This window comes from Pezoporus occidentalis, unplaced genomic scaffold (assembly GCF_034315485.1).
Source record: "Pezoporus occidentalis ecotype Australia unplaced genomic scaffold, CSIRO_AGI_Poc_V1 ctg244, whole genome shotgun sequence".
Lineage (NCBI taxonomy): Eukaryota > Metazoa > Chordata > Aves > Psittaciformes > Psittacidae > Pezoporus > Pezoporus occidentalis.
In genome coordinates, this window is record NW_026914330.1 from 752,010 (window position 1) to 779,788 (window position 27,779).

A 27,779-nucleotide genomic window follows, 5' to 3' on the forward strand; every position below is an offset into this window, starting at 1 on the left:
CCAGATATGTTGAGCCAAGGCTGATAGCACAAATGGGGATATGTGGGGTCATGTGGAATTACCTGGAGCTGTGTGGGGCCATGACCCTTTACCTAGGAGGGCATCTCTCTTCTGTTTCCATGCGCCTGCCCTGTGCTGGGCTGACGTTAAACTGCCCCTTCACAGGGTGCAGGGATGAACAAGGTGCTGCTGGAGCTGCAGCTGCAGGAGGAGAGGACGTTCCTGCAGAGTATGCTGCAGAAGGGTTCCAAGGAGCCACCCCCCGGCTGGCAAGACAGCCACACTGTAGCCATCATCCCGGAGCCCCTCACCAGTGATGATGCCCTCTGTGTGCCCAACAGCCCCACATTGCCCAGGTAGCCAGCAGGAACCGGGGCCAGGGGATCTGTGTGTCCCCATGTCCCTAGGGACCTCAGCCTCATTGCAGCTGCGGTGGAGCGCAGCCCATATCTGTGGCGCCTGGGTGAGGGCTATCCTGAGGTGCTGGCCCGGAGCTTCACCCCCATCCAATATGGCCCCGGGGACATGATGCTGGCTGAGGGCGCTGAGGGCACCACCATGTACATCGTGGCAGATGGGAGTGCAGAGCCAGGCCACGCGTGTGCAGGTGTAGGTGTGCTCATGTGTTTGCCTGTCCATGGGTGTGAGCTCACCTGCAGTGTGCACCCGCTGCAGGAGATGCACAATGTGGGTGCATGTGCGAGGCTGCCTGCTGCAGGGCAGCCTGTGTGTGCATGCATGCGTGCATACACATGTGCATGCTCTTCCATGTCTCTCCACAGAAGGGCAGCTCAGTGTGAGCCAGTGTGGCCACGCACTTCGCACACTGAGGCCAGGAGATGTGTTTGGGGAGCTGGCCCGGCTGTACTACTGCAGGCACACAGCCACCATGCAGGGTAAGGACCATCCCCACCATGGGCGCAGGGTACCCACTGCATGTGCCCAACACCCTCACCCCCTCCTGTGTCTCAGCACTCAGCCCTGTGTGCCTCTGGTGTGCCAAGTGGGGCCCCAGGTACAAGGGGTACACTCCCCAGCTCTGCGCCCGTCCATCCTCTCGCAGGCACCATCAGGGGCAGGGCCTGGGGAACACAGCCAGTGGCATCCATGGCATCAAGAAGTACAGGTAAGGGGTTGCAGAGGGTTGCAGGGGATTGAGGGCCCCCGCCATGGCTCCTCCATCACCCTTACACCCCAGATGTTTCAGGGCCCTGAGGCAGCAGAAGCTCTTGCTGCGTCAGCTGGAGAAGCCCACCCTGCAGCTCATCCTCACAGGAAGCGAGTTGGGGGCTGGGAGTCATTGCTGGGGGGGGACTGGAGGGGCTGGCTGTGACCCCGTGTGCCCCCACCAGGGACCCCCCTACGCCAACTTTAAGGGCTTCTCAGTCAACTGGATGCCAGCAGAGGATGAATTCTCAGGCTGAGATGAAGATTTCTGATGGCAGTGAGATCCGTGGGACCCCCAGAATCGGGCAATAAACAGTGGGGGCACAGGAAGGAGCTGGAGCCGTGGGTACAAAACCCGGTGCCGCATCTTTATTTCGTGGGGGGTAGTGGGGGGCCGTGGTGGGCGGTGTGGGTCTGGGACACGTGGCAGTGGGGTGGGAATGAGGAGTAGGGGGTGCTGATAAATAATGGGGCAGGTGGGGGGGTTCCTGGTGGGGTGTGGGGACCCCCTGTGCCTGGGGGGCATCCCAAGGGTTGGGTGGCTCTAGGGCTCCTCGGCGTCATACAGCAGGGCCCCACTGAACACAGTGAGGGGCTCATCGGGTGCATGGGCCAGGCGCCCTGAGACCAGGTCCACACAGAGGGTCTCGCCAGCCGCCAATGGCAGCAGGAGGCTGAAGATGCCAAGCGAGCCAGGGCTGGGCTGCAGTGCAGCCACTGGCTCCTTCTCCAGCCCCTCGGGCTGGAAGCCGGCTGAGTCCAGGCGAGCAATGCCCAGGTTGGAGCGGGACAGCACGGCCTCCAGCTTCTCGCCCTTGTGTCCTGTCAGCACCGCGCTCACCAGGTACCGCCCGCTCACCGGCGCCGTGAACATGCCTATGGCCGCGGGTGGTGGGTGTCAGCACCAGCACCCACCCCAGCTCCATCCCCAGAGTGGGTTCTACACCCCTGGGCTGCCCCACTGCACCCCGTGGCTGTCGATCCACCCATGCAGTGGGCACAGCATCCCTGAGCACACCCCAGGGTCATGATTCACCCATGCGTGTGGAGTCCCTTCAGCCCCCACTGTAGCCCCTCTCCCACCCCACAGCCCACCCTGCCCCACACATGGGGAGCTGTGTGGCCACTCACCTGTCTCAGGGTCGTAGGCACCACCGTCGTTGAGCAGGACCTGGTCGAAGGGGACGGTGCCTGGCTCCGTCCGCCGGGTGCTCAGGGCAGCCGAGAAGGCAACACGGGGCACAGAGCCCGGCTCCCCCACATCACCTAGACACCATGTCAGAAATGGGCACCCCAAGCCAGCACCCTGAGCCCTGACCCCACTATACCTGCCCCTTTGCTGCATCCATATGCTCTCCTCATCACATCCATCCCTTGTGCCCCCAGCTGTGTGCATGATCCCAAGCTGCCCAGTGCCCCCCATGTACCCCAACCTGCTCCCCTCACCCCATGCCCCCAACCCCAGATGCCATTGTAGCCCGTTCAGCCCCCATGCCCTCCCCAACGCCCCTGCCAGTCCCCACCCCTCTGTACCCTCAAGACCCCTCATTCCTCATCCCATCCTCCCCCCCCCCCAGTCTCCAGCCCCACATGGTCCCCCCAAGCCCCCAGCCTTACCTCTCTCTCCTGGCAGCCCTAGGAAGGAAGGCGAGTTGAGTTGCAGGGCCAGCATGGGGCAGGACACCCAGGCACAGGGTTCAGCCATGTCAGTGCTGCCCCACTGTGAGTGATGGGGCACTGAGGGGCTGCTTCTTACCTTGGGGGCCCATGGGGCCTTGTTCTCCATCCTTACCAGGGGGGCCAGCAGGGCCGGGGGGGCCCATCTTGCCCATGGGGCCAATGGGTCCAGGGGGCCCAGGAGGACCTAAGGGGAAGATGGGTTTAGAACTGCCCCAACCCCACAGCACAACCCACAGGCCCACATCCCTATGCCTTGACCCCCCACACCTTGAGCCCTCACATCCCCGTGACTTGTGTCCCCATGCTCTCACGCACTGCAGCCTCATGTCCCCACAACTTGAGCCCCCATGTCCTTATTACATACATCTCCATATCCCCACATTCCCGCAGTTTGAGCCCCCAAGTGCCCATGACTTGCATCCCCACGTCCCCACAGCCCTGCATCCCCATGGCTTGTGTCCCACATCCCCATGAACGGCAGACCCACACCCTGCAGCCTCTTGCTGTCCCTCGTCTCCACACCCCAACACCCCCAGGTCCCCCATCCATGCCCCCACCTCCCTACACCCCTCCAGTCTCCGGTGACCCCTGGTCCCCACAATGTCCCGTGCTCCCGCACCGGTGAGGTCCCTCGCGGTGAGGCTCAGCACGTCCGCACGCAGGTGCTCCAGGCTGGTGTTGAGGGCTCCGAGGCGGCGCTGGAGCTGCGCCTGCAGCGCCTTCTCCAGCAGCACCGCCTGGGTGCCGGCTGTGCCGTTCAGCTCCCTCACCGCAGCCCACAGCCCGGCCACGTGCCGGCCCAGGCCATCGCGGACGCCCCGCAGCCCGCCTGCCACGGCCTCCAGCTGCTCACAGACACCCTCCAGCTTGGCCACGCGCGGCTCCAGGCCGGCAGGGCAGCCCCCGGTGCGCGCCAGCTCCCGCGCCAGCGCCTCCAGCCGCTCCTCACTCTCGGCCTCCCGCGCCGCCGCCGCCGCCGCCGCCTGGTCCAGCTCGGACACGATGCGGTCAGTGACGGCACCCAGCTGGCGCTGCCGGGCGTCCTGCTGGTCCAGAGCATCCTGCAGCCCCTCCACCGTGGCGTTGAGCCCGCTCAGGGAGAGCAGCGCCGACGCCAGCTCAGCCCGCAGCACTCGCAGCTCCAAGGGCAACGTGCCCCCGAAGACGCTGAACCCTTCCAGAGGGGCCTCCGGCTCCAGCTCTGGAGCGGTGAGGCCGGGCTGTGGCGGGCGGCAGGCGGCGGTGCAGGCGTCCACCTCAACCCGCAGCTGCTGCAGCTCTCCAGGCAGCAGTGGGGTGCAGGGCTGGGGGCAGTGGCTGCCATCCGCGCCCCCCAGCTCAGCCTCCAGGCTCCCCGTCCGGTTGCGGAGCTGCGCCAGTTCCTCCACCACGGTGCCCCCCGGCTCCAGCTGCACCAGCAGCCGCCCCAGTGCCTCCCCCCGCTCCTCCAGCAGCTCCCGCAGCGCCCCGCCCTCCGCCCGCAGACCCTGCAGGGTCCCTGCCAGCTCGTCCCTGCCGGCCCCCAGGGCCTGGAGCTGCCCCTCGGTGTCCTGCAGCCGCTGCTCCAGCTGCCGCACCAGTGTTCCGAGCTGCCTGTCCTGGCTGCCCGCCGGCGGTGCTGCGCAGGGCTGGCTGCAGCGGGCCAGCAGCCCCTCCAGCTCGGTCAGGCGGGCACCGCGCTGTGCCCCACTTGCCGCCAGCCCCTCCACGGCCCGGCTCAGGTTGGCCACACGTCCCGGCAGCCCGCCCTGCCGCCACTCGGGCTCGGGGGACCACGGGCCAGCCCGTGAGGCATTCAGCTGCCCCTCCAGCTCCGCCAGCCTCCGGGCCAGCACTGGGGCCTGCCCGCCTGGCCCCGCCACTGCTGCCATGGGCAGCCCCTCCAGCCGCCGCTCCAGCTCGGCCAGGCGCCGGTGCACGTCGTCCGGCAGCGGCTGCGGGGCCAGGCGGCTGCTCAGGCTGCTGATGTGCTTCTGCACCGTCTCCACCGCCTCCCGGTTGCGCTGGTCCACCGAGCCCACCAGTTTCTCCAGCGCCCGCATGCGCTCCCGGTCCTCGGCCATCTGCCGCCGCAGCCCCTCAGTGCTGGCTGTGCAGGCAGCGCAGGTCTCCTGCAGGCGTCGCTCCAGCTCATGCAGGGCCATGGCTGCCGCCGGGCCACCTTCCACTGCTGCCACCGCACCGTCCCGGCCACCCTCCTGGTGCCGCAGGTGGGTCTCCAGCTCCTCCAGCCGCCGCTGGACTTGGCTCAGTGCCTCCCGCATCTCGGCCGGGGCCGCGTCAGCCGGTTGCTCGCCCTCGGGGCTGCCGCCCACTGCCGCCCGCTGTGGGTGCTCCAGCGGTGGCTCCCGCCCGGCCCGCAGCTCCTCCACCTGCTCGCTCAGCCGCCGCACTTGCTCCTCCAGCCGCCGCACCTTCTCCGCATCCCCGCCGCCTGTGCCGCATCACACTGTCAGCGTCACCCCGGTGGGAAGTTCCCCCCACCCTGACCACCGGCATTACCTTCACCCCCCAGGCCACTGAGGGGGTTGCCGAAGCCGGAGAGTGTGGGGCGGCCGGGCCGGGGCCGGGGCCGGCCGGTGGGCTGGGGGACAGCTGGCGCCGGCCCCTCTGTGCAGTCCTCGCCTGAGTACCCCTGGCAGCAGCGCCAGGCCAGCTCCGACACCGTCCGCTGGGACAACTTGTATCGGGGCCTCAGGAAGCTGCGGTACCTGCGGGCAGATGGGACTCTGCTGCAGCGGGGATGGGGATGGGGAACCCAGCTGGGCAGACTGGGAACAGCTAGGTGGGGGTCCCGGGTGTGGGTTGGGAGGAGCCCTGCCTGCACTCAGCCCCAGCTCCTGCCAGGTTCCCACTCGGGGGTCATGCTGAGCACCACAATCCCAGCGTGTGCAGCTGCGTCAGGCAGCGGCTCAGGGCTGGGCAGCAGCAAGTCGGGAGCAAAAGCAAACCCAGGCCACGGTGTGGCCCTGTTGGCCTCTTGCTCAATTGCCACTGACTGGGAGTTCTCCCTGGCCAGCCCCTCCAACCCCATTTTTGCCATGCCCCCAAACCGCCAGCCCCACCACTGAGGTGCCAGCTGCAGACATGCCCTGGTGTGGCGTGCATGGGGGTCCCTGCATGTGCCTCGCGGGGGGAGCCGGTCACCCATCCAGGCCCACGCAAGCAGCTGGCTCTTGCGCAAAGTAAACACAACCCCAGGGTGGATAAACACCGGCGGCTGCGGCGGCGCTGCAGGCAGACCCGGCTCTGTCCCATGCCCCCAGGTCCCCCCGGTGCCATCCCACTCACGCCAGGACGCGGGGACACTGGAGCTGCCCCCAGGCGCAGGGCTGGTAATCTGGCTTCACGAAGCTTTCGACGCCGTCCTCCACCACGCAGCTCACAGTGCGTGTCACCACGTAGGCACACCAGTTCCTGTGGGAAGGGCTCAGCGTGTCCGCCTGGCCCACACCGGGCACCATCCTGACACACAGCAGGCATCCCCCACTCCGGCACCCCCTGCGCTTGCCCTCCAGGCTCCACCGGTAGCAGCCGTCACGGTCCAGAGCTGTGGGGTTAATGGGCTGGATCCTGCCCCGCTCCGCAGCCCTTTCATCCCTGCCCTGCTCAGTCGCCCATAGCACAGGGGCCCTTGGCAGGGGCTGGTGGCACCACAGGAACAGTTGCAGCCCATGTGGGGATGGGGGCTCTGCCTGTGAGGCTCAGGGAGGCCGGGCAGGGTTTGGGGTTCCAGGCACTCCATCACACTATGCTGTGGGGCCTGTGCTCCCAGTCCTGGGGACAGGCACCCCACATGCCACTCCATCACTGAGCTGCATGTCCCCTGTCCCCTCACCACTGGTGGGGCTGGGACAGCCACGCCATGGCCACTGCACCCCGCAACCAGCAGTCTGCAAGTGGGGGTCAACTGCCCCCCCTGAGCCAGAGCGGGTGGTGGGTTGGGGGAACAGTGCCCCTGTATAGTGGCACTGCTGCCACCCCCACACTGGAGGTGCCAGCACCCATGACCAGCAATGGAGTCCCCCAGCTCCCAGACAGGTGCAAACCCTGGGACATGGCGCTGGACCCCAGCCCAGCCTCACAGGCTGCAGGTACCCCAGTCCCAAGGCACAGGTCCCCAGCCCAGGCCCATGGGGTGCAGGGACCCTGGCACAGCCGTATATGGCCTGAGCCTGGATCCCAGCCCCATCCTCAGCCCCACACAGAGCAGCCCCACAGGGAGTGGCCCCCCCGCCCCCTCCCCCCCGGAGGAGCTGGGCTGCGGTGGGGGCCTGCGGTGCCACGGCCGGTTCCCGTCATCCCGGCTGGTTTCCCTCAGGCCCCGGCTGGATTCCAGCTCCTCCCCGGGGGCCGCCGGGAATTCCTGCGCCTGCTTATGCCCCCCTCCCTCCTCCCTCCTTCCCTTCCCATTCCCTTCCATTCCCTGCCCCCTTCTGCCCCACAGCGGCGGGACCCCAGGGTCCCACTACAGGGAACCAGGATGTCCACATCCAGGGACGGGATGGATGGGATGAGAGCCCTCCTGATCCGGCAGGGCATGGGGATGTGCCCCCTGAGCACGGGGAGGGGCCACTCCGCCCCCCAAAACCATGGGGAGACCCCACTGTGCCCACAAAGCCACAGGTCAATGCTCAGCCACGGGCCTGCAAGGCTGGGGTCTGGGGGTGCCCGACCCACATCCCCCCTTTCCAGGAATCACTCCGGCAGCCAGGCACTGCCATCCTGCCCTGGGCTGCGTGGGGCAGTCGTGGGTCTGGCAGTGGGGCAGGGATGGGGCAGCCGCCGGCTGCGGCCGAGCCGGTGCAGCTCCACCTCATGTGGCCACACTGCTGCGGCGCTGATGTGGCCATGATGAAAACGTGACCCCCAGTCCGGTGCGGGACCCTCTCCAGTCCTGCACCCACAACTCCCCGGCCTGTAGGCAGCCCCACACTGCCTACCCGCCGGCACGGCATGGGTCGGGACAGGACGGTGATGGGAACATGGTGGGTCCGGGCTCCTCACCCTGTCCTGCCCCCGACAGTGCTGACCCCGCGCCGGCATGCATAGCACGGACGTGTGGATGTTGTGGCAGGGCCTGTACGGCAATCTCTGGCACAGCAGCACCAGGCAGCACGCAGTTCAGCACCAACACCCGCCCCAGCTGGTCTGCGCCCTCACCGGAGTGCTCCTGGTGCCTGGCCCCATGTGTGCCTTCGGGAGTCCCCTGCGCCGTCCCCTCCACATGCCCCCAGCCCACACCCACCATCTGAGGACAGTGGGATGGTGATGGGTGCGGGTGGCCCTACAGGTCAGGGCACCCCCAGCACCGGGCACAGCAGCATCCTTCGGGACAGGACCCCGTGCCGGATGTGGCATGTGCCGGCGCCCGGCTGTTCGCGGGAAAACTTGTTCTCCCGGTGCTCTGGGACACGGTACCGCCGGGGATGCCCTCCCGTCCCGCCCGGTGCTCACGGCTCCTACCTGTGCCGGCTGGCGGCCCGGGCAGCGCTGTGGGCCGCGGCGGGGCTCTGCGGGGCCGTAGCCTGGACGGTACCGAGCGAGGCGGCCCCCCCGGTGTAGAGGCTGTACCTGGAGGGGAAGTTGGCGGCCAGGGCCTGGGCGGCCAGGAGGCACGGCCAGAGCCAGGGGGCCATGCTGGGCGGGAGGCTCGGCACGGCTCGGCTCGGCGTGGCACGGCTCGGCCCGGCCCGGCGTGGCTCGGCGTGGTGCTCCTCGGCGGACACAGCCCAGATCAGGAGCGCATGGCGCGTCCCGTCGCGGCCCCGTCTCTCCCGGCTCTGCACGGCTCGGCTCCGAACGGCGGCTCTGCCCTCCCCTCGGCCGCGCCTCGGCCAGCCCCTCGCCGCCAGAGCCGCCCCGCGCTGCCCGCTCGACGGGGTCCCCGGGGCCCCCCGCTTCCTGCCAGCCGCGGCCCCCGAGCCGGCCAGCGCGGCCCCCGGCGCGTCCCGGCCTCCGCCGGGCACCGCAGCCCCCGCCGGCCCCCACCGCCCGCCCGGCACATCTGCTTCTCGTTAGGCCGGGACGCCAGCGAGGACGGGAAGGAGGGACGGGGAAAGCCAGAGAGGCCGGGCAGGGGGCCAGGGCTGCAGGCAGCCAGCGCGGCGGGTGCTACCGCCACGGGTCCCCCCCTGCCGCACCGTACTGCCACGGCCTCGCGCGCCTGCCCACGCCCCACATGGGTTCCCATGGCCACCACTTCACGTGGCTCCTCCTGCAGCACCCCGCTCCTTGCACACCCGTGGTCCCCACGCTGCAGCGCTGGATGCTATGGGTCCATCCCCTGCTGCACCCTCTTTTCCTGCTTGCCCACGGCTGTGCTTGTGGGTTTCCATCCTGGGGCTCCCTGGGCCAGGCTGTGGGTACGGGCACACGGTGCCTGACACTGCCATGGCCCCATGCCGGTGCCATGTCTCAGTGGGTGCTGAGCCCCATGGCACTGTGCTGGGGACAGCGGTCACCAGGGCCTCGGGAGTGAGGTTCCAGGCAGGAGCAGGTGATGACACACAGTGGCCATCTCGCCACGGACAGGGCCCTGCAGTGACACCATGGCTTCCCCAGGCCACACAGTGATGTCATGACCTTGCGCTGACATCACGCCTTGGCGCCATCCCCGGGGTGACGTCATGGCCTGGCACAGCAGCGCGGGAACCCGCCGCTCCCCAGGGCTGCTGGATGTGGGTTAAGCACAAACAGCTGCAGGCAGCTGGATGGGGGAGGGAGGGATGAGGGGGAGGAGGGGTAAAGCGGAGCCGGGGGGTCTGGGCTGTGCTTGGCCGGGCAGCAAGCCATGGCTGTCCCCAGCCCCCAGAGCAATGTCACCCCTATCAGTGCTCAGTGGGGCAGTGAGGCGGGCGCTGCGCAGCCCACATCAAGCCCAGTACGGAGCAGCACCCCCAGGCACACCCCACTGCGGTCCCCACACGCTCCCGTCCCCGCTCCCCCCTTCCAGCACCTATAATTAGCTCCGGCCGCCCTGGGCCGCGCCCTCCCCGAGGCCCCGCCCCCTGCCCCGCTCCCGGCCTTGTATGGTGTCGGTGGTGGCGGCCCGAGTGGGGGGGCTCCAACAGGGGCCAGGAGCTGTGACGTCACTGCAGCGCGGAGAGCCCCGCGCCACAGCCCGGCCGTGACGTCACAGTGTGGCAGGGACCGGGCCGTGACGTCACCGCCGAGACCGAGGCGGGTCTGACGTCTCCAAGAAGCTCCGCCCCTTCCCCCGCTACCGGAAGTCGCGCGAAGCGCAGGGAGACGTGGCGGCAGTAGCGGCAGCACCGGCAGCGCGTGAGTACGACGGACGGGGGTGTCGGTACCGGAGTTCTGCCCCGCGCGGGTCCCGGCGTGTCCCAGTGGGGCATTGGGGCAGCACCGGCAGAGCGGAGGAGTCCCAGTGGAGTGAGGGCCCCGGGGGTATCCCGGGCGGGTGGCCTGTGCCTTGGCATGTCCTGGCAGGGCACTGGGGCACTTGGGGAGGTCGCAGCGGGGTTGGGGTGTTTGGAGGTTCCTGGGGTGTCCCAGCGTGGCTGGCAGCGCGATCCCCCGGCAGGATGATCACGGACGTGCAGCTCGCCATCTTCGCCAACATGCTGGGCGTGTCGCTCTTCCTCCTCGTCGTGCTCTACCATTACGTGGCCGTCAACAACCCCAAGAAGCAGGAGTGAGGCCGCCTGGGGATGCACCGCACCAGCACCCCCAGACTGGCTCACCTGCAGACCTGCCCCAGCTGCCCTGCTCCATGGTAACCACAGCAGAGCGGTGCTGCGCTGAGACAAGAGGCCGCGGCTTCTTCCAAACAAACTTTAACGGAAACACAGTAATACAATACGAAACCGTATGATGTAAAAATCCCTGACCCCTCCCTCCTGTGCCAGGCTCCTCCGCCGGTCCCGCGGGGAGGAGCGGGGCTGTCCCCGGTGGGAGCCTTCTATCACTGGGAGCTGCTGTGGGCCAGCAGCGGTGGCCGCTCCAGATGTAGGCACAGTGTGGGGTGAGTGGTGCGGCGGCCGCAGACAGGGCTCTGCACTGCTACAGCTTTAGTCCGGCCAAGGCCCGTGGCAGGGGGAGACCAGCCCTGCCCCACGCTGGGGATCCGGGGTGCCAGAGCACGGTCAGGCTTCGGCGCAGAACGAAAGGAGCTGCCGGTAGGAGCTGAGCGAGGGAGGGCCTGCAGCTGGGTGCTGTGAGGGAGCAGAGGGGCTGGGGCAGTGAGATTGGAGCCCCCTCCCCAGGACTGTCGCCTCTGCCCAGGCCCCGCCAGCATAGGGCAGAGCTGGGCAGGGGTCCCCATGTCCGCACTGCAGCCCTGCAGGGCCGTACCTGGGGGTGCAGGACCTTGTCCCCACACAGGAGGAGTTCCTCGGCGCTCTGCACGCCCTCGGGGAGTGCAGGGGGCTCTGGGCAGAGCCCTGCAGGGACAGGGACTAGTGTTGGCCACCACTAGGGCTGTCCCAGGCCTGGGGGTTGTGGGGTCCTGGGCCTGATGCAGCACACCAAGGGCACCCACCATGCCTAGGGGTGATGGTCCCCTCCTGCACTGGGCACTGAGTGGGTGCTGCGGCCCCACAGCCCCATGCCGCGCCCTACCTGGTGGAAACTGTGAGGCCTGGGGCCTGTCCCGGCTGAATGTCCTGGCCTGGTGGGCTGTGGTGCTGTTGGTGTGGAGCCCTGGTGGGTTCTGCCCAGTCACTGCCCCTTTCCTCCGCACGGGGATCCTGCTGGGGCGTGGGGGGCGCCTGCGGAGACCCATGGGCCACTCCTGAGGTGGCTGCTGCTGGGGTGGGTGTGCCTCTGCCCAATCCCCCTGCATCTCCAGTCCCGCTGCCTGTGTCAGCGTGGGCTCTGGGCCAGTTCAGGGGTGCCCCATGCTGTGGGGTGCCTCCACACCTACCCGGGTTGCTCTGCCCTCCTGGCATCCAGCTTCCTGGGGATCACCTATAAAGAGGAGAGGAGAATAGGTCGGTGACCTAGGGAGTATGTTCCTCACAGGAACCCCCCATGGCTGCAGGGGAGAAAGCCACCCAGCCAGGCCTTCACCCTTGCCCCAGCTGTCTGTAAGGCTCAGGAAATGTCTATGATGGGCAGAAGCTCCCAGTGGAGCCCCACAGATAGGGTATGACAGCTCACAGTGTGCATCCCTGCACGTTCCTTACCCCACTACCCCCAGAAACCCCAGAGCCATGGGGCAGCCCCCCCAGCACCCTGCAGTACCTGCAGCTGTGCTGGGCCATGATCAGCCACCGGCTCTTCTGCACCTTGCTGGGCCTTCCGTGGACCGTGGCTGGTGCCTGTGCTTGGTGCTGTCTGGGTGCCCAATGGCAGGGTCCCTGTGTGACAAACAATAGAGCTCAGCCTGTGCCGGGCACACACTGGGGTGGTGAGGGGCCTCTGAGCTGCAGCAGGGCAGCGGCTGCCTGAGCTCAGCACACAGAGCCAGCACAAGACAGGGTTGGCACATGGAGACACATGTGCTGGCAGCACCACTGAGCCGCTGCAGCTCCACAGCCACACTGGAGTGTGTGCCCAGCCAATGGGCATGATGCATCCCCACACTACTGAGTCAGGCACCATTCCCTGCACCACAGCAGCCATGCACTGAGCTCCTGGCCACTGCAGTGTGTACTTTTAGCCAGGAGAGCTGGGACAGAGCTGCTTGCTGGCCTTGCCATGGCCAGGCTGCTGAGTTGCAGCCCCAGAGTCAAAGAGCGGGAGGAGCTGCTTTGGAAGCTGCTGAGGTACCAGCAGGAAGGACCATGACAGGACTCAGCAACTCAGCGTGGGGCCAAGGCTGCTGGTGGGAACTGAAGCCAGAAGCAGCAGCACCAGACACCCGTCTCAGTCACCGCAGAACAAGGCTGTGGCCGAGGACTGTGCTTTGTGCCTGTGCTGGAGTGCAGGAGATGGGTAGGGACAGCACAGGCAGGACTGGGGAGCCAGGGCCCAATCCTGGTTCATGCTCACTGGTGCAATGGGCTCTGAACCAGCTGTGCCAGGCAGACCCGGGAGGCTGATGGGGGCACCAGGCCCAGGGAAGGTGCCCATCGCCTCCATAGGATGTGGCAAAGCCAGGCTCCTGGGCAGCCTGGGGCAAGTGCAGGGCAAGCATAGAGCCCTGCTACTGGAGAGATAAGCCCAGCAGGCAGCATGCGGAGCACTGGCCCTTGGCATGGCTGGCCATGCTGCTGGTGTTCAACAGGACTAACCCTGTGGGGACACACAAAGGTCCCCCCAACAGCATTTACAACAGTGAAATGCCCAAATGAACCATGGGGAACCCCACAGTGAGTTAAGGCCCCACACAGGAGTCGGACTGTTGCAAAGCCCATGCTGGGGCAGGTTGGTGACACACACAAGCACTCGCTCAGGGTGGTGGCTTTACTTTCAATAGCTCTTAATCTTGTCACAACCGAAACGGCACAATTTGTTGACAAACTCCAGCCAGCAAAGGCCAGTGGCAGCCACAGAAAGGTCAGTGGGGCCCTACAGACCCCTCTCCTCACCCTGGCATTTGCAAGGATGGGCAGAAAACAGGTCCAGCCTGGTCCATGGGCTTGGCCAATGCAGGAACTGCGCAGGGCTCCGGGCTGGAGCATGGGGGGGTCTGAACGTGGCAGAGCAGCCCTCTGGGAAAATGGCTCCTGCCACACCACTGCATGGCCCAGCCCTTCCCTCCCCAGTTCCACTGCTCCTCAGACAGGGCAGCTGCAAGGAAGGAGATGAGAGCTGCCTGGTAGTGCCTGCAGCTCTGCTGACCACTGAACACCCACTGTGTCTGTGGGAACACCAGACCCCACCATGGCCAGGGCTGCCCAGTTGGCACAGCGCATGAATAGTGGGATGGGCCCTCCAGGAAAGAGTCTTCCTGCCAGGCAAAGAGGATGCAGCTGGGATGGGGACACGTCTCAGATGCTTTTCAGACTCTATCCCAAGCAGCAAGTCCCCAACGGACTGGCCATCACTCTGGGCCAGCTGTCCCACCAGGCCCCAGTGGTAGGCAGCCTCCTCTTGCCCTTAGGCATGGCCTGTGGGGATGTCCTGCCTGTCCCATACAGGCAGAGGTGCACAGGGCAGCACATGCACAGGGTGGGGAAGGATGAGACATGGCTCAGGAGCAGTGGCTTCATCCTGTGCCACTTAACCCCTATCCTGTCACACCTGGCTGGTGGCAGCCAGGGCTGAGCATTCCCAGTTCCTTCCTGGCAGCTGTGACAGCATCCTGGCACCACCCCAGGATGGCACCACTGGTGGGAAAGCAGCAACAACAGACAAAACTGGGGGGTCAAAGCATTCCTGGCCTGCACTTCCCTGTGCAGACGCAGCAGTGCCGGGCCTCTTGCATGCAGGGAGCCATGGAAGACCCAGATGAGGCAGCAGGGAGTGCTGTCAGGTGATGCCAGGGCAGGGACAGAAGAGTCACATCTCAGTTCCAAGATCACATCCCACCAGGTGCTCAGCTCTGCTGGCCGTTATGCCCCTTGCCAAGGGATGCCACGCTGACAGCCAGGAAGCAGAGAACACAGATGAGGGAGGCAGAACACCACTGATCTGCCCTACTGAGATGAGCTCTTCCCTTCCAGCTCCTCAAAAGGTCACTTCCTGCTCATGTGCCCAACTGTCACTGACTTCCAAGCAGTGGGGATCGTGTCAGTGGGCTGCTCCCCTGGGCTCTGGGGCCCGGCATGCACGGCAGAAGGACCAGGCATTACAACGTGCCCATGAGAACACAAACTGTTTATTTCCTCCCTGCCATGTTCTCATGGCAGATGAGACACAGACACTACAGTGTTGGCAAGCAAACACAGGGGACGAAGCAACGCAAGGAACACAGGCGGAGCAAGAGAAGGAAGCTGACAGTGGGAAATGCAGCTGGCTCTTCCCCAGAGCAGCACCAGAACGCAGACCCTCGGCACAATCACAGCAACACTCACACCAGTCACACAGGCAGCCCCTCACCCCTGGAAATGGCCCTTCGCTCACACACCTTCCCTCTCTGGGCTCTGAGCCAACCAGCCCCACAGCAGACTGAGGCTTCCAGTCAAGCCTCTCTGCTTAGACTGGGAGCCTGTGGGACCAGCCCACAGAGCAGTGCAGGGCACTGGAGCTTCCCCTGCAGCACCAAACCACCAAGGGGCCCGATCAGTGCTGAGGTCCCTGCCCCAGAGCCAGGAAGCTGGCACAGGAGCACCTTGCTTTGTTTCAGCAGCCCCTGCTGCCAGAACACAGTGCAGCCATGGGGCTCACCGGGGCCTGTCTCCCAGCTCTGCAGGCAGCTTGGTGCTGCCAGTCGGCCCCCACCAGGACAGGACTTGATGCACGTTCAAAGGGCCCAATGACTAATTACAGCATTGCCAGCCTGCCTCACCATGACTTGAGTCATGTGCCACAATGTGCCGCTGTGCAGCAGGTGCCTGGGAAGGAAAAAGGCACTTTGGTGTATCCCACAGGCCTTGCAAGTGGCTGGGGCCCTAGCAAGGTTTTATATGCCAGCTTCTGCAGAAGCCACTAGCGGACAGTCCCTCTGGGTCCCAAAGCAGTGGGCATCCTCTACCCAGCCAGGGGAGCAGAGCCGTGGGGCAGGGCTCAGCTGGGCCACCTCCAGGCAGGAGAAGCCCTGGGTCTCGCTGTGTGGTGTCTGTCCTGACCCAGCCCGGGCTACTTTGCTAGGGACAGAGAGGAGAGCTGCACATGGCATCCAGGGCCCTTCTGAGGGGACAGGATGGTGGCTCACACGTACTTCTTCTGCACAAACCCACTTTTATTACGTAAAAGCACATGTTACACTGGCACAGAGCTCTCCTCAGGGCTGTGGCTTCACACAGCAGCTTGACAGGTCCTGGATCAAGTGCATGAGGGGCTCCCAGCCCAGCTTACCTCTGCCTGGTGCCGGGGCTCTGGTGCTGCGCTTCAGAGGACTCTGGCTCGCAGCAGCCAGACCCAAGGGCCTGCTGCAGCTGAAGGTGAAGCTGGGGGAGACTTTGATCCGTGGTGAATCCTGCTGGCTGCTGCCGCTCCCACTGGTACCATTGCTGAAGCTCCTTATGCGGGACAGGGCGTTATCGGAGTTTGAGGTGGAGAGCCTGCTGAAAGGGGATGAGGAATAGGAGACTCAGACTGGCTCTGAGGAGAAGGGTCTTCCTCTACCAAACCCCTGCAGCAGTGTAAGGCTGCTGCAGACAACATCTCCATCAGACCCCTGGACTTCTCTCCAGCAGCTGGTGAGCTGCTGGGGATGGGAAAATCACTAGGGGCTGTCCCTGAGCAGCTGCAGCCCCCAGTCCCCCATGCTGTATATCACTGTCAAGGCAGCAGCACAGTTGCAGAGTTCCCAGTCCCTCCTCCATCCCAGTCTGATCTGGGGAGAAGGAGGGGAAGCAGAAGAGATGCTGTTGCTCTATGTGGACAGCATAATCACTTCCCAGGTTACTGGGGCAGGAGAATCCTGAACAGCTTCCCCCTGCATGGCTGCGCACCACTCTTGCCTGTGGTGCCTGATTGCTGAGGGTACCCACACCTGCAGCTCACAAACTCAGCATGGACATGCATGGGCCCCAGCGAGGCAGAACAGCAAGCAGATACACCATGGCCTCAGTAGATGCTGGGTAACTCACGTTTATAATCTCTAACTGGTATTATCCTGCAGCCCATAAGCACATAATGCATCAGGCACTTACATGGAGCTCCTGGGGGGAGTCTTGGAACCTCCTCTCCTCCATGGGCCCCCGCTGGCACCCTTCATGCTGCGCACGTGCTTCAGCATCCAGGCTCGCAGGTTGCTGAGGCAGCTGTGCTCCGAAAGGATGATCCGGGGCCAGGGATTGCACTCTGCCATGTCCAGCGCTGCCACAGCCAAGGCTCTCCCAACCTGTCAGGGGGGAAGGCAACTGGTGAGAAAGACTCCATGAAGGAGCAGCAGCTCCTTCCTCTGAAGGAAACCTAACCCCAAATCACAGACAAACCCCAAGCTTGTTCACAGGCTCCAATGGAGGAGTGTTCCCATAGGGATCTCTCTCTGCACATGCATGTGCAGGGCAAGCGCAGCCCCAGGGACCCGCTGCCCCTTGCTGAAGGCACTAGAGGCGCTGCAGCCCCAAGCAGGACACCCTTCCCGTGGGCAGGAACCCCCTCACCTGCTCAAACAACTCCACGGTGTATTTGGAGGGAAAAGCAGCGGGGGGCGGTGGGCTGGCCCTCCCATTGTCATGGCAGGCCACAGGGATGGTGTTCACAAAGCGTCCCGTGTTGTAGTTGCACTCCAGTGTGTAGCTGTGGAGCAGAAGGAAGCCCACATTACAGAGTGGATCCATGGCTGCTTCCTCTTGGAAGAAGTCTGGGGTCCCCCTCAGACCCTGCTGGCTGGGGCTCTTGCTGTGACCTGCTGCCTGGAGATGGGGCTCCAGGAGAAAACTACCGGAAGAGGAAGATAATGGAGTCAGGGATCTCCTGAGAAACACAACCTACGTGAGCCCACAGGCCTCAAGAGGTAGCACCCAAGAGTTCTGAGGGGCTGCGAGGCCTTTGTGAGGCTTCACTCGGCCATCTCTGAAAGGTGACAGGGAGGAAGAGGTTCCCTGATGGCTGGAGAAAGCCAAACACCGCATCTGTTGTCAAAAAACAGCGCAGAAACCAACCATGTCCTTCAGCAGGTTGAGAGAGGGGATTCTCCACCTCTGCTCTGGTGAGACCCCACCTGCAGTCCTGTGTCCAGCTCTGGAGCTCCAAAATAAGAAGGATGTGGAGCTGCTGGTGTGAGTCCAGAGGATGTCCACAAAGACGACCTGAGGGCTGGAGCACCTCTGCTATGGAGACAGGCTGAGAGAGCTGGGCTTCTTCAGCCTAGAGAAGGCTCAGGGCAGACCTTATAACAGTCTTCTAATACCTAAAGGGGGCCTACAAGAAATGTGGAGAGGGACTTTTTACAAGGGCCTGTAGGGACAGGTTTTAAACTGGCAGAGGTGAGATTTAAATTAGGGAAAAATTCTTCCCTGTGGGGGTTGTGAGGCCCTGGCACAGGTTGCTCAGAGAAGCTGTGGCTGCCCCATCCCTGGCAGTGTTCAAGGCCAGGTTGGACTTGGCTTGGAGCAACATGGTATACAAGAAAGTGTCCGTGCCCATGGCAGGGGGCTGGAACTGAATGAGCTTTAAGGTCTCTTCCAACCCAAATCATTTGATGACTCTTTGAAAAATGACAATCCAGGGATAGAGCTGCCAGACAGCCTGATCTTGGTCCCCAGAATGTTACCAATCGAGTCCTGTTAGAGCATGAAGGAGAGAAGGGCAATAGCACCATCACCTGGGACAGCTTGCATCTGCCCAACAAGAACCCAAGCATCTTTCTCTGCATGTGCTTGACACAGCACAAGCACCAAGTGCCCTCCTGACACCTGCCCCTTTTCAGGGTGTCACTGATGGATTAACAACGGGCTCTTCCCTGCTAGCAACAGCAAACAGCCACACAAGCAGCTAAACCAGCAGCCTGAGCCTCAAAATCTCAGGTATTTGTTACTGCAGGGCTGGTTTAGGTGGATCAGACGCTTCCTGACCCTCAGGGAAGCAGCAGAAGTGCACAGCGAGTGCTGAGGAAATAGGGGCAAGAAAGGAGCCACGGAGCCACTACCTCTGCTGGCAGCCTGGCCCAGCACCAGCCATGGAACCACACCCACAGAGAGCAGCTGTCTGCAGAAGGGATATGGGGGTTTCTGGGGTAGTCCAGGGCTGGCAGGAAGTCTGGCAGGAAATCTGAAACCACAGATTTGTGGGAAACGCAGCATCTACTACGAATGCATTACACGCTTTTCGTACTCTTTCCTCAGCACCTGCATCTGGCCAGGGCCAGGAGAGGGTAAGCCAGGCTGTTGATCTGATTGCCTCAGTCATTTTTACGTTCCCAGCAACCACAACAGGCCAAAAATATCCCATCTGTTGCTAGAGGGAGGCATGTAGCTGCTGTGGATCACGTAAATATCTTCAACTCACTGAATCACAGAGTGGTTGAGGCTGCAATCTTGCATGGCAATCTTGCGTGCAAAGTCTGGGGAAGTAGAGCCCATTGCAACTCAACAGGATTTAATTACAGCTCAATATGAATATAAACATCTAGGAAATAAAAGAATTCCTTCTGGGAAGTCGTGCATAAGAGTTCTATGAGAGTGATGACATGAAGCCAGAGCAGCTGCAGGAGGGACGTGAAGAGATGGGAGGTATGGGAGGAGGAGGAGCTAGGCTGTGAATCTTGTCCAAGGGTATGTTGGGACAGGCCAAGGGGGAATGGCTTTGAACTGACAGAGGGGAGATTGAGATGAGATCTGAGGAAGAAGTTCTTCCCTCTGAGGGTGGTGAGGCCCTGGCACAGGTTCCCCAGAGAAGCTGTGGCTGCCCCATCCTTGGCAGTGTTCAAGGCCAGGTTGGAAGGGGCTTGGAGCAACCTGCTCTAGTGGAAGGTGTCCCTGCCCATGGCAGGGGGTTGGAACTGGATGAGCTTTAAGGTTCCTTCCAACCCAAACCATTCTGTGATTCTATGAAGCAGAACACCACTGGTGGCACAGGAATGTGGCAGTGTCTGGCACAGCCGGGTCCCGGCCTCAAGGCCAGGAGAAACTGGTGAACTCTTCACCCTTTTGCCAGTATTAGCTTTTGCTGTGGGACGATTTTTTTTCACATAGAATACTAAAACCTATGAAACTGAGAAGCAGGGGAGTTCATACTTAATATTTTAGGAGATCAGCTCAATGCAATAAACATTTGTAACACCTTCTGTGCACACTGAGCATCCAGTGCTCCTCTCAGCCAGTCCCACCCTCACCAGAGAGCTGTGCAGGACATGGCTGCCCCCCAGAACCAGGTTCAACTTTCCTTAACATCCTGCATCCAGCAGGACACTTTTCCCTCTTCCACAACAGATGTGAGCCAGCCAGAGCAGCTGGCATGGACGCTCTGTGAGCATGCAGAGGTTTGCCTACCTGTGGATGATCCCCAGGGCTTTGTAGATGGCCACTCGCCCGCTACCCTCCTTTGACTGCCCGTCCCGCTTGTCTTTGGCATACATGTTCTTCTCCGAGAAGTTGCAGCCCATGAAGTCAAAGTAAGGTGAGTTCAAGGAGATGAGTTTGGGGAAGAGCATGTTCTCCACCTGCGATGCACAGAAGGGCACATGGTTGACTTAGGGAGGGTCCATGGCTGTCCCTCCTGTTACAGCACAACCAGTACCAAGTTCTGGGATGTGCTGGGGTGTCAGCTGTGCCTGCTCTGCCCAATTTCAGTGTCTCACAAGCTCAAGCCCTTCCCTGGGGAATGCTGCCTGCCCTCTGCCCATCTCCAGCAGCGAGAGGCAGAAGCTGGGCTCTCCCACAACCTGCTTATGGGTAGCAAGGGGCCTGGCAGCATAGCTCTTCCACATACTCTTATTCCTTAGGAGAGGAAGGGGCAGCTCCTCTGTCCTGTCCATGCTAGCTCCCCAGGGTGAAAGCCAGAACCAATATGTTATGGTCCAACCAAGTTTCTGTGTGCTTGTGTGGAAACTGGCTGACTGGCTGCTTCCCGAGGGTGGTGGTAAACAGCTCCTTCTCTGTCACCAGGGGGGTCCCCCAGGGATAGATACTGGGCCCGATGCTGCTCAGTGTCTTCATAAAAGATCTGGAAAAATGGGATCAGATGTACCCTGATGAAGCCTCCCAATGATCCCAAACTGACTGGGGAAGTAGACACTTTGGAAGGGAGAGCCACCTTGCAGGATGACCTGGGCAGGCTGGAAGAGTTGGCTAAGAAGAACCTTATGGAGTTCAAGGACAAGAGTCTTGCACCTGGGAAAAGGGGTGAACAGTGTGCAGCCACCGCAAAGAAAACCAACAGAATGCTGGGGAACATCAACAAGGACATCACCAGTAGAAATAAAAATGTCACTGTCCCACTCAGCATTGTCCACTGGGAATATCATGTCCAGTTTTGATTCCCACTGTACAAAAAACAAGATATGGACGTGCTGGAGAGTTCCAGAGAAGGGCCACAAAGATGAGCTGAGAACTGGGCAGCCATGTGAGGAAAGGCTGAGAGAGCTGAGCTTGTTCAGCCTGGAGAAAAGAAGGTTGAGGGGAGACCTTATCCCCATGTTCCAATACTTAAAGGGTGGCTACAAAGAAAAGAGAGAATCCCCCTTTTACAAGGAGTCACTTGGGAAAGATAATGGGCGATGGGCACAAGTTACTAACAGAGAGATTCTGACCAGATACAAAAGGACAATTTTGCACAATGAGTAAAACCATCCCCTGGAATAATATCCCCAGGGAACTGGTGGATTCCCCAGCATTGGACACTGTTAAGATTGTCTAAACAGGGTGCTGGGTCATCAAGTCTAGGTCCTGCTTTGCCTAGAAAGGTCGGACCAGACAATCCTTGAGGTCCCTTCCAACCTGTGATTCTATGACCTGCTGCTGCCATTCCAGACACAGGCCTGGGAGAGGAGGAAGAGGAGGAGGAGAACAGTACACACACATACACACCACCCCCTGGGGACAGAAGGCAAAGTAGGCCTGAGGTGCACCAGCCCTATCCTGACAGGGAGCTCCCACCCCCCTCCCAGCAGTGGGGAGGAATGTTCAGAAGACTGGGAATGGGGCAGGGCAGCGAGGGGGTCCCAGCTTGCACTGCCACCTCCATGCTCTTATTTCCTGCCCTCACCTGATCATTTTCATCACTGAAACTGTTGCCATACATGAAGCAGCCACGCTTGGAGGCATGCCCGTGGAGATCAACGTAGTAGGCCAGCCCACTGTCCTGGGGTGGGATGGCTTCAGGGAGAGGTGTTGGAGGCCTCTGGGCTTCCTCCTCACAGTGCTCTAAGGTGCAGCTCGAAGAGAGAATCCAGACAGCCGGGTCTTTGCTGCCCTGGTGGGAGGGCGGCACTCCCGGGAGCTGGGCTTCCTGAGAGGGGCTGAAGTACATGCTGGCACGCCAGGCCCTGGGTGAGTTGTGGAGGTTATTGGCTTTCTCCAGCTCCGAGAGGGCTGCCTGTGAGGACAGGGTGCTGCTGTGGATGGAATGGTTGTAGGATTTTGTGCTTAATGAGCTGGTACCGAGTGGGGAGATGTACGTCCTCCAGTCGGGAGAGCCTGGTAGGACACGGCTGTGAACGTGGTGGTACAGGAGGATGGCTTTGGCTCCATACACTGCGGGGTGCAGCTCGGCATCAGGGTTGAGATACTGGCGGTTCAGGTTTACCCCACGGGAGTCAGTTCTGTTGCAAGAACAGAGGAGATGTAAGGTCCTTTGTGCAGCACCATCCATTCTGTGAAGGCAGACTGACCTTGTCTTGGAATCATAGAATAGTTAGGGTTGGAAAGGACCTTAAGATCATCAAGTTCCAACCCCCCTGCCGTGGGCAGGGACACTTCACACTAAACCATATCACCCAAGGCCTCATCCAACCTGGTCTTGAACACTGCCAGGGATGGAGCATTCACAACCTCCCTGGGTTGGTAATGGCTGACGCTTTGGGCTCTATCCTGGCCAAGTGGGCAGAGACTCTGCCCCAGAGCAGCCAAGAACCTCTCTTCTGGAGGGGCACCTGCCACAGTGAGACAGAGCCCTGAGTGATCTCCCTGCTCCCTGGAGCCAGCCCAGCTCCAACATGCCAGGACAGGGCAGCACCTCAGTGCCTCAAAGGCACAGGGCAGTGCTGCTCCCTGAAGCAAGAAAGCCCTGACCTGGGAGGTGACATATACAGGCAACAGCAGCCCCAAGACCTCACCAGAGATCCCAGCGAGGAACAGGGAGAGCCTGGATTGTGGACCTGTTCTTCCCAGCCACCATGAAACACACAGCAGGCTCCAAACAGGAGAGAATGGGCCAGCTTGGACCCTGGCCCATGCTCACTCACCGATAGTGGCCTCGCACCACCCCATCAGGGTTCAGCATGGGAATGAGCTTAAAGACGAACATCCGCCTCAGCATCTGGGCACGGGGGTCCTCCTCACGCAGGATAAAGTCCAGGAAGCCGTTGAAGACGAAGCTGGAGGGTGTTTCTCCTGGGTGGACTCTGCTGCTCAAGAAAAACACCTGGGGGTAAACAGACAGGTGAGGAATGAGGAGCAGGTTCCTGCCTCTGCAGTGATGCTGCAATGGCTTTGCCAAGGTGCCAATCACTCCCTGGGGCAGCTCCTGGTCTGCAGCCAGGCATTGTGGTGCCTGAGATGGAGCCAAGACCTGTACATAGAGCAGACAGCTCAGTACTGGCACGGCAATGCAAGAGTTTTCAGTGGCTTCTTTGCCCAGTGCCTCTCCTAAGTCCTGCTTAAAATAAGGCTGCATATCCCTGCATGAGACCAAAGGGCCAGAGCCCTGCAGCCTGCTGCCAGGAGGAACCAGAGCATAGGCACAGAGGAGCCCCCAGGGGAAAGCCCTGAGTGATCCTGCACAGCAGGGCACAAGCCTGGCTGCAGGGTAACACAAAGCACATCCTGAAGAGTCCTTCTCTTGGCAGGAGCTGCTCAGCAGAGATACACCCACATCCTCCTGGCTGCCCATCCCAGCTCTGTGCAGCATCAGAGGGAGCTCCCTGCTTGTCCTGTTCCTGGCAGACAGGCCCCAGCCACGGCAGTGGGGGCTGACACCCCAGGTACATGCACAGCACTTCCATCAATTCCTTCATAGCTTAATGGAGCAACACAGCTAGAAGGAGAACAGAGCAAACCTCTAGACAATGAGATGCTCATTTTTGCCCAGAGGAACAGGCACATGGTGCTACCAGAAGGCATTTCACGGTGCTGAGATGCTGCAGATGCTCCTGGCAGGCTTCTGCGCCTTGACATGGGATCTCACAGACTCCCTACTCATAGAATCATTGAATCACAGAGTGGTTTGGGTTGGAAGGGACCTTAAAGCTCATCCAGTTCCAATCCCTACCATGGGAAGGGACACCTTCCACTACAGCAGGTTGCTCCAAGCCACATCCAACCTGGCCTTGAACACTGCCAGAGATGGGGCAGCCACAGCTTCTCTGGGAAACCTGTGCCAGGGCCTCACCACCCTCACAGGGAAGAACTTCTGCCTAAGAGCTCATGTAAATCTCCCCTCTGTCAGTTTAAAGCCATTAAAGTACTCTTTGCACTCCACCCAGCATTCAGGACACACCACCTTTCACATCAGACACCTGAAGGTGGCAGCAAGCTCCCAGCACAGGGAGCTGCTGGCCACACACCGTCCCCAGCACAGCCCTGAAGCTGGCGCAGCAGCTCACCCTCTTCCCTGCGAAGCGGCGAGGCCGGGGTGTGGCGGTATCTGGGAAGAGCTTGTCCAGCCGGGGCTCCCGTTTCTCCAGCATGCCGTGGCACGAGGTGATGGTGAGCAGGTCTACTCGCAGCTTGTCCAGGGAATGGCAGAGCAGCTCCCGGTGGTAATAGACAGAGTCAAGGGGGCTGCAGGGTGAGGGGAGATGATCAGTGCAGGTCAGAGCCTCCCCTTCAGGGAAGTGAGCAGCTGAGTGTGCTGCTGGGCTGGAGAGCAAGGGCCAGGGTGCTGAGCCTCAGCTAGGGATGTTGCTGGTGGTGTCCTTAAGGAGCTGGTCAGTGGATGCTCTCCACACCTACAGCCCAAACTCCGCCTCTAGCTGCCTCTCTGGGACCACATGTGTCTGTGCTTGCTCTGCTCCCTGAGGGTTCACCACCCCCAGGTCAACCAGGACTGACCAGGTCATCCCACTGTCACAACACAAGACCAGTCAGGTGGGGAAATAACCCCTGATTGATAACCCCTGGCCCTTGGCAGCCCCAGCGAGGTCTGCACAGGGTCACCACAGCCTCAGCACGAGACAAACAGCCAGGACCAGCACTGGACCTGGGGCTTGGATGCAATGATGGCATGCAAACAGAAGCATGACCCACCTTGCAGTGCTGACAGCCCAAGCTGGACTCCAGCAGATCCCGCCGTGCTGAGGGAGCTGGGGCCTCCTGCAGCAGGGGTTGGTTGGGGATCACCCAGCCCTGCCACCAGCCTGAGTGGCTCAGGGGCTTCACTCCAGCAGGTGAGTTTGACCTGCAGACACTGCAATAGCACTGTCAAGACTGCCAGGTTTTGAACTTCTCACCGTTCACTACCACATGACAATTTAAGAATGAATTCCTGTATAAGAAAAGGGATTATGATTCTGGTGCTGCTGGAGGTTTGGAAAGCCTCCAGGGCCAAGAGGGGCTGCAGAAGAAAGCTCTCCACAGAGATACCTGAAGACTGGCTCTGCCCTCTACCCCTCAGCCGGAACTAAGTTCTCCTCGGACTTCTGGGACTAGGGGAGCTTCCTAGACCAATTCACAAAGAGCCCAGTGCAGCAGTTGCAGAGGAAGGGAGCAGCAGGAGCTGATGCCTGGATCTCCATGCAGCCAGGAGGGAGAAAGCAATTGAGATATTGACTTCTGATAATCTCCTCTCCTCAAACCAAGGGCTGCCCCTCAGCCTCTCCCGCCTGGTGGATACCTGCTCTTAGGAATGCCAGTGTGATTTGGCCCAAAGACCCTCTGGAACCCCTTGGAAGCACATGCTTGGGGGAAGCTGCTGAAGCTGTGGAGCTGGGGTCCAGAGAAGCAAAGCCCATGTGGATGCCAGGGAGAGTTGGGGGGGCCAGAGACCTCGAGGTGGACACCATCATGCTTCTGCAGCAGCGACACAGCCCAGCAGGACAGGGCCAGGCGCAGGGAGAGCGCACCTGCTAGGAGACATGTGCCGGCACTCCTGGAAACGGCTGTCCAGCTGCGCCAGCATCTCCTGGCACTCCGTGTAGGAGAAGGGGTAGCAGAAGGCAAAGTAGGTGGTGGCCCCGCGGTGCTCCAGGAAGCGGTGCACGAAGGACAGCACAAACTGCGTCTCCACCATCTGGGATGGACACAAAGCAGAGCTGAGCGAAGGCGCGGCAGCCCCAGGAGCAGCCGCTGAGCCCATGCGCCCACAGCCGCACCATGCCTGCAGCTTCTTGCCCTTCTCTGGGCACACAGGAAGCAAAGCCATGCTCCCAGCCAGCTTTGTTCACATCACCCCACATGCCAGGCTAGCTTTTTGGTCCCACATGCACGCTCCCCCCCCGTACTGCACATAGGTCCCTGAAGAGACAACAAAACCTTTGGGGACAAGCCAGGAATTCCTCCTCATCCTGGCAGCCACCAGCCCTCAAAGACTGAGCAACGCTCTAATGTGGGACACTTCATAAAGTTAATGAGAACTGCAAAGCTCATCTGCACATTGCATCTCTCCCTGGTGCTGGCACAGGTCAAATCAAGCGTTGTCAGGTCTTTTGGCAGGGATGGGAGACTCTCTGGCCCCTGTTCCATGGGACAGAACTGGAGGCATGCCAGGGGGGTTGTTGCCCCCCACAGCAGTAGGCATCGTGCAGGGATTACCCAGGGCACCCACAAGTGACTCTCCCCGGGGCAGCTCCTGCCAGACCACAGACAGAAAGTGCCAGAACAAGCAAACCCCTGTTCTGGGCCTAAACAGCTTAATAGGGCTGCAAGGATCAGCTGTGGTCATGGCTATTCCTGCTATCTGCAGTTCCCTGGGCTCTATCCCCAAGCCATTCCTCTCATGGGGGCACCAACACCCCGACAGCTCATCACAAAGAGCTGACAAAAGGGAAGGGAAGCACCAGGAGTGCTTCCAGCACAGTTCTGGGGTCCCCCAGCTCCTCCTCAGCCCTGGGAAGGGGCTCTGACACTACCCCCAAACCCCAACCTCTCCCATGGGGCTGCCAAAGTACAAAACAGCTCTCCCAACCTCATTCTGCCCTGCCACAGGCTGGAGGTCACTGGTGAGCGAGAGATGTCCGTGTCCCCAGTGCTATCCCCTCAAACCCAGGTTCTTCTCACTGCCTGTTACCAGCTTCAGGGCCCTCAGGACATCCCCCAGCCCTAGCACCCGTACCTCGAAGCTGGGCCGCTCCCGGATGCGCTCCCAGCGAGGCCGCACCGGCAGGGTCCTCACGAAGGGGGACATGCCCTGGGAGTACAGCCGGCTCTGCTTGTTCATGTTCACGATGTGCAGCTTGATCACCTTCCCCGGAGCACCCCCCCGCACGCTGAAGTAGAACCAGGACCTGCAGCGGGCGGCACCGCGGGGTCAGCCCCTGCCCTGGGGTGCCTGAGTCCACCGTACACCCCCGGCCCTCATCGGCCACCCCGCACGCCAGGAACCCGTCAGACCCTGGTCGGGGCACAGGCTCCCAGACCCCCCCTCCTCCAGCTCCACGGTCAGTGCCTTCCCCCTCCTCCGCACCAGCCCCCTGGGGCCCTCAACCCCGCCAGCCTGCCCTTCTCCCCTGTCTCCTCAGCCCCCGGCCCCGCCGGTACCTGTTAGCATTCTCGTACTCGGTTTGGGCACAGTCAGGCTGCAGCCACACATTGAACTCATAGTCGGCGGCGGGGAGGGCGGTGCCCCAGGCCGCGGGGCCGCCCCCCGCCCCGAGCGGCTCCACCTGCTCGACACGAGCCAGATTGCCCGAGTCGAAGCGGGAGCTGAAGAGCAGCCCCCCGCAGCGGATCTCCATGGCTGCCGAGCCCGCTCATCGCCTTGCCCCGCCGTCCTGCCTGGCCCAGGCCCGGCCCGCCGCGCAGCCTAGCAACAGCAACGCCACCGCCCATTGGCTCACCGCCCCCCAACAGCGCACCCGCTCGTTGGACAGCGCCCCCGCCCTGGCCACACCCCCACCGCTAGCCACGCCTCCAGGCTGGGAGGTAGCGGGCACGTCTGTGTCTGCACACGTGTGCTCACACATGCGTAGCACACACGTGTATGCGCACACCCATACATACATACATACATGTACATAAAACCATGTGTACATGCACACATGTGCGTAAGAACACATGCATAGGCACACGTACGCACACAAGCACACACATATACATGTGCACAACTCCAACACATACACATACATGGACACAGGCACATACATCTATATGTACACT

The 27,779-nt window shown here is 61.9% G+C and overlaps 3 protein-coding genes across 10 annotated transcripts; 1 reads left to right on the plus strand and 2 right to left on the minus strand.

Moving 5' to 3' along the window:
- Nucleotides 1-1,514: 1,514 nt before the first annotated feature.
- Nucleotides 1,515-8,669, minus strand: EMILIN1 (elastin microfibril interfacer 1). Of its 2 annotated transcripts, XM_062622655.1 has the most exons (8): nt 8,314-8,667; nt 6,139-6,264; nt 5,350-5,558; nt 3,467-5,281; nt 2,924-3,031; nt 2,785-2,802; nt 2,299-2,433; nt 1,515-2,043 (listed from the first exon to the last, which is right to left on the minus strand). In XM_062622655.1, exons 1-8 carry the CDS (start codon nt 8,484-8,486, stop codon nt 1,712-1,714), a joined length of 2,916 nt encoding a protein of 971 aa, XP_062478639.1. In that variant the 5' UTR covers nt 8,487-8,667; the 3' UTR covers nt 1,515-1,711. The 2 variants fall into 2 exon arrangements, with proteins under 2 accessions (XP_062478639.1, XP_062478640.1); XM_062622656.1 differs by lacking the exon at nt 2,785-2,802 and having other exon boundaries at nt 2,906-3,031; nt 8,314-8,669.
- Nucleotides 8,670-10,343: 1,674 nt separating this feature from the next.
- Nucleotides 10,344-10,676, plus strand: OST4 (oligosaccharyltransferase complex subunit 4, non-catalytic). The gene has a single exon (XM_062622667.1). The coding sequence runs from the start codon at nt 10,395-10,397 to the stop codon at nt 10,506-10,508; it is 114 nt and encodes a 37-aa protein (XP_062478651.1). The 5' UTR covers nt 10,344-10,394; the 3' UTR covers nt 10,509-10,676.
- On the minus strand, nt 10,630-27,447 carry AGBL5 (AGBL carboxypeptidase 5). Of its 7 annotated transcripts, XM_062622661.1 has the most exons (15): nt 27,162-27,442; nt 26,737-26,908; nt 25,529-25,695; nt 24,071-24,248; nt 22,712-22,890; nt 21,514-22,069; nt 19,800-19,969; nt 16,971-17,106; nt 16,515-16,705; nt 15,715-15,923; nt 12,055-12,170; nt 11,735-11,778; nt 11,431-11,579; nt 11,164-11,252; nt 10,812-11,024 (listed from the first exon to the last, which is right to left on the minus strand). In XM_062622661.1, the coding sequence occupies exons 1-15, from the start codon at nt 27,356-27,358 to the stop codon at nt 10,956-10,958; spliced, it is 2,622 nt and encodes an 873-aa protein (XP_062478645.1). In that variant the 5' UTR covers nt 27,359-27,442; the 3' UTR covers nt 10,812-10,955. The 7 variants fall into 7 exon arrangements, with proteins under 7 accessions (XP_062478643.1, XP_062478644.1, XP_062478646.1 ...); XM_062622659.1 differs by having other exon boundaries at nt 10,630-11,024; nt 11,164-11,579; nt 27,162-27,444; XM_062622660.1 differs by having other exon boundaries at nt 10,630-11,252; nt 27,162-27,443.
- Nucleotides 27,448-27,779: the final 332 nt, after the last annotated feature.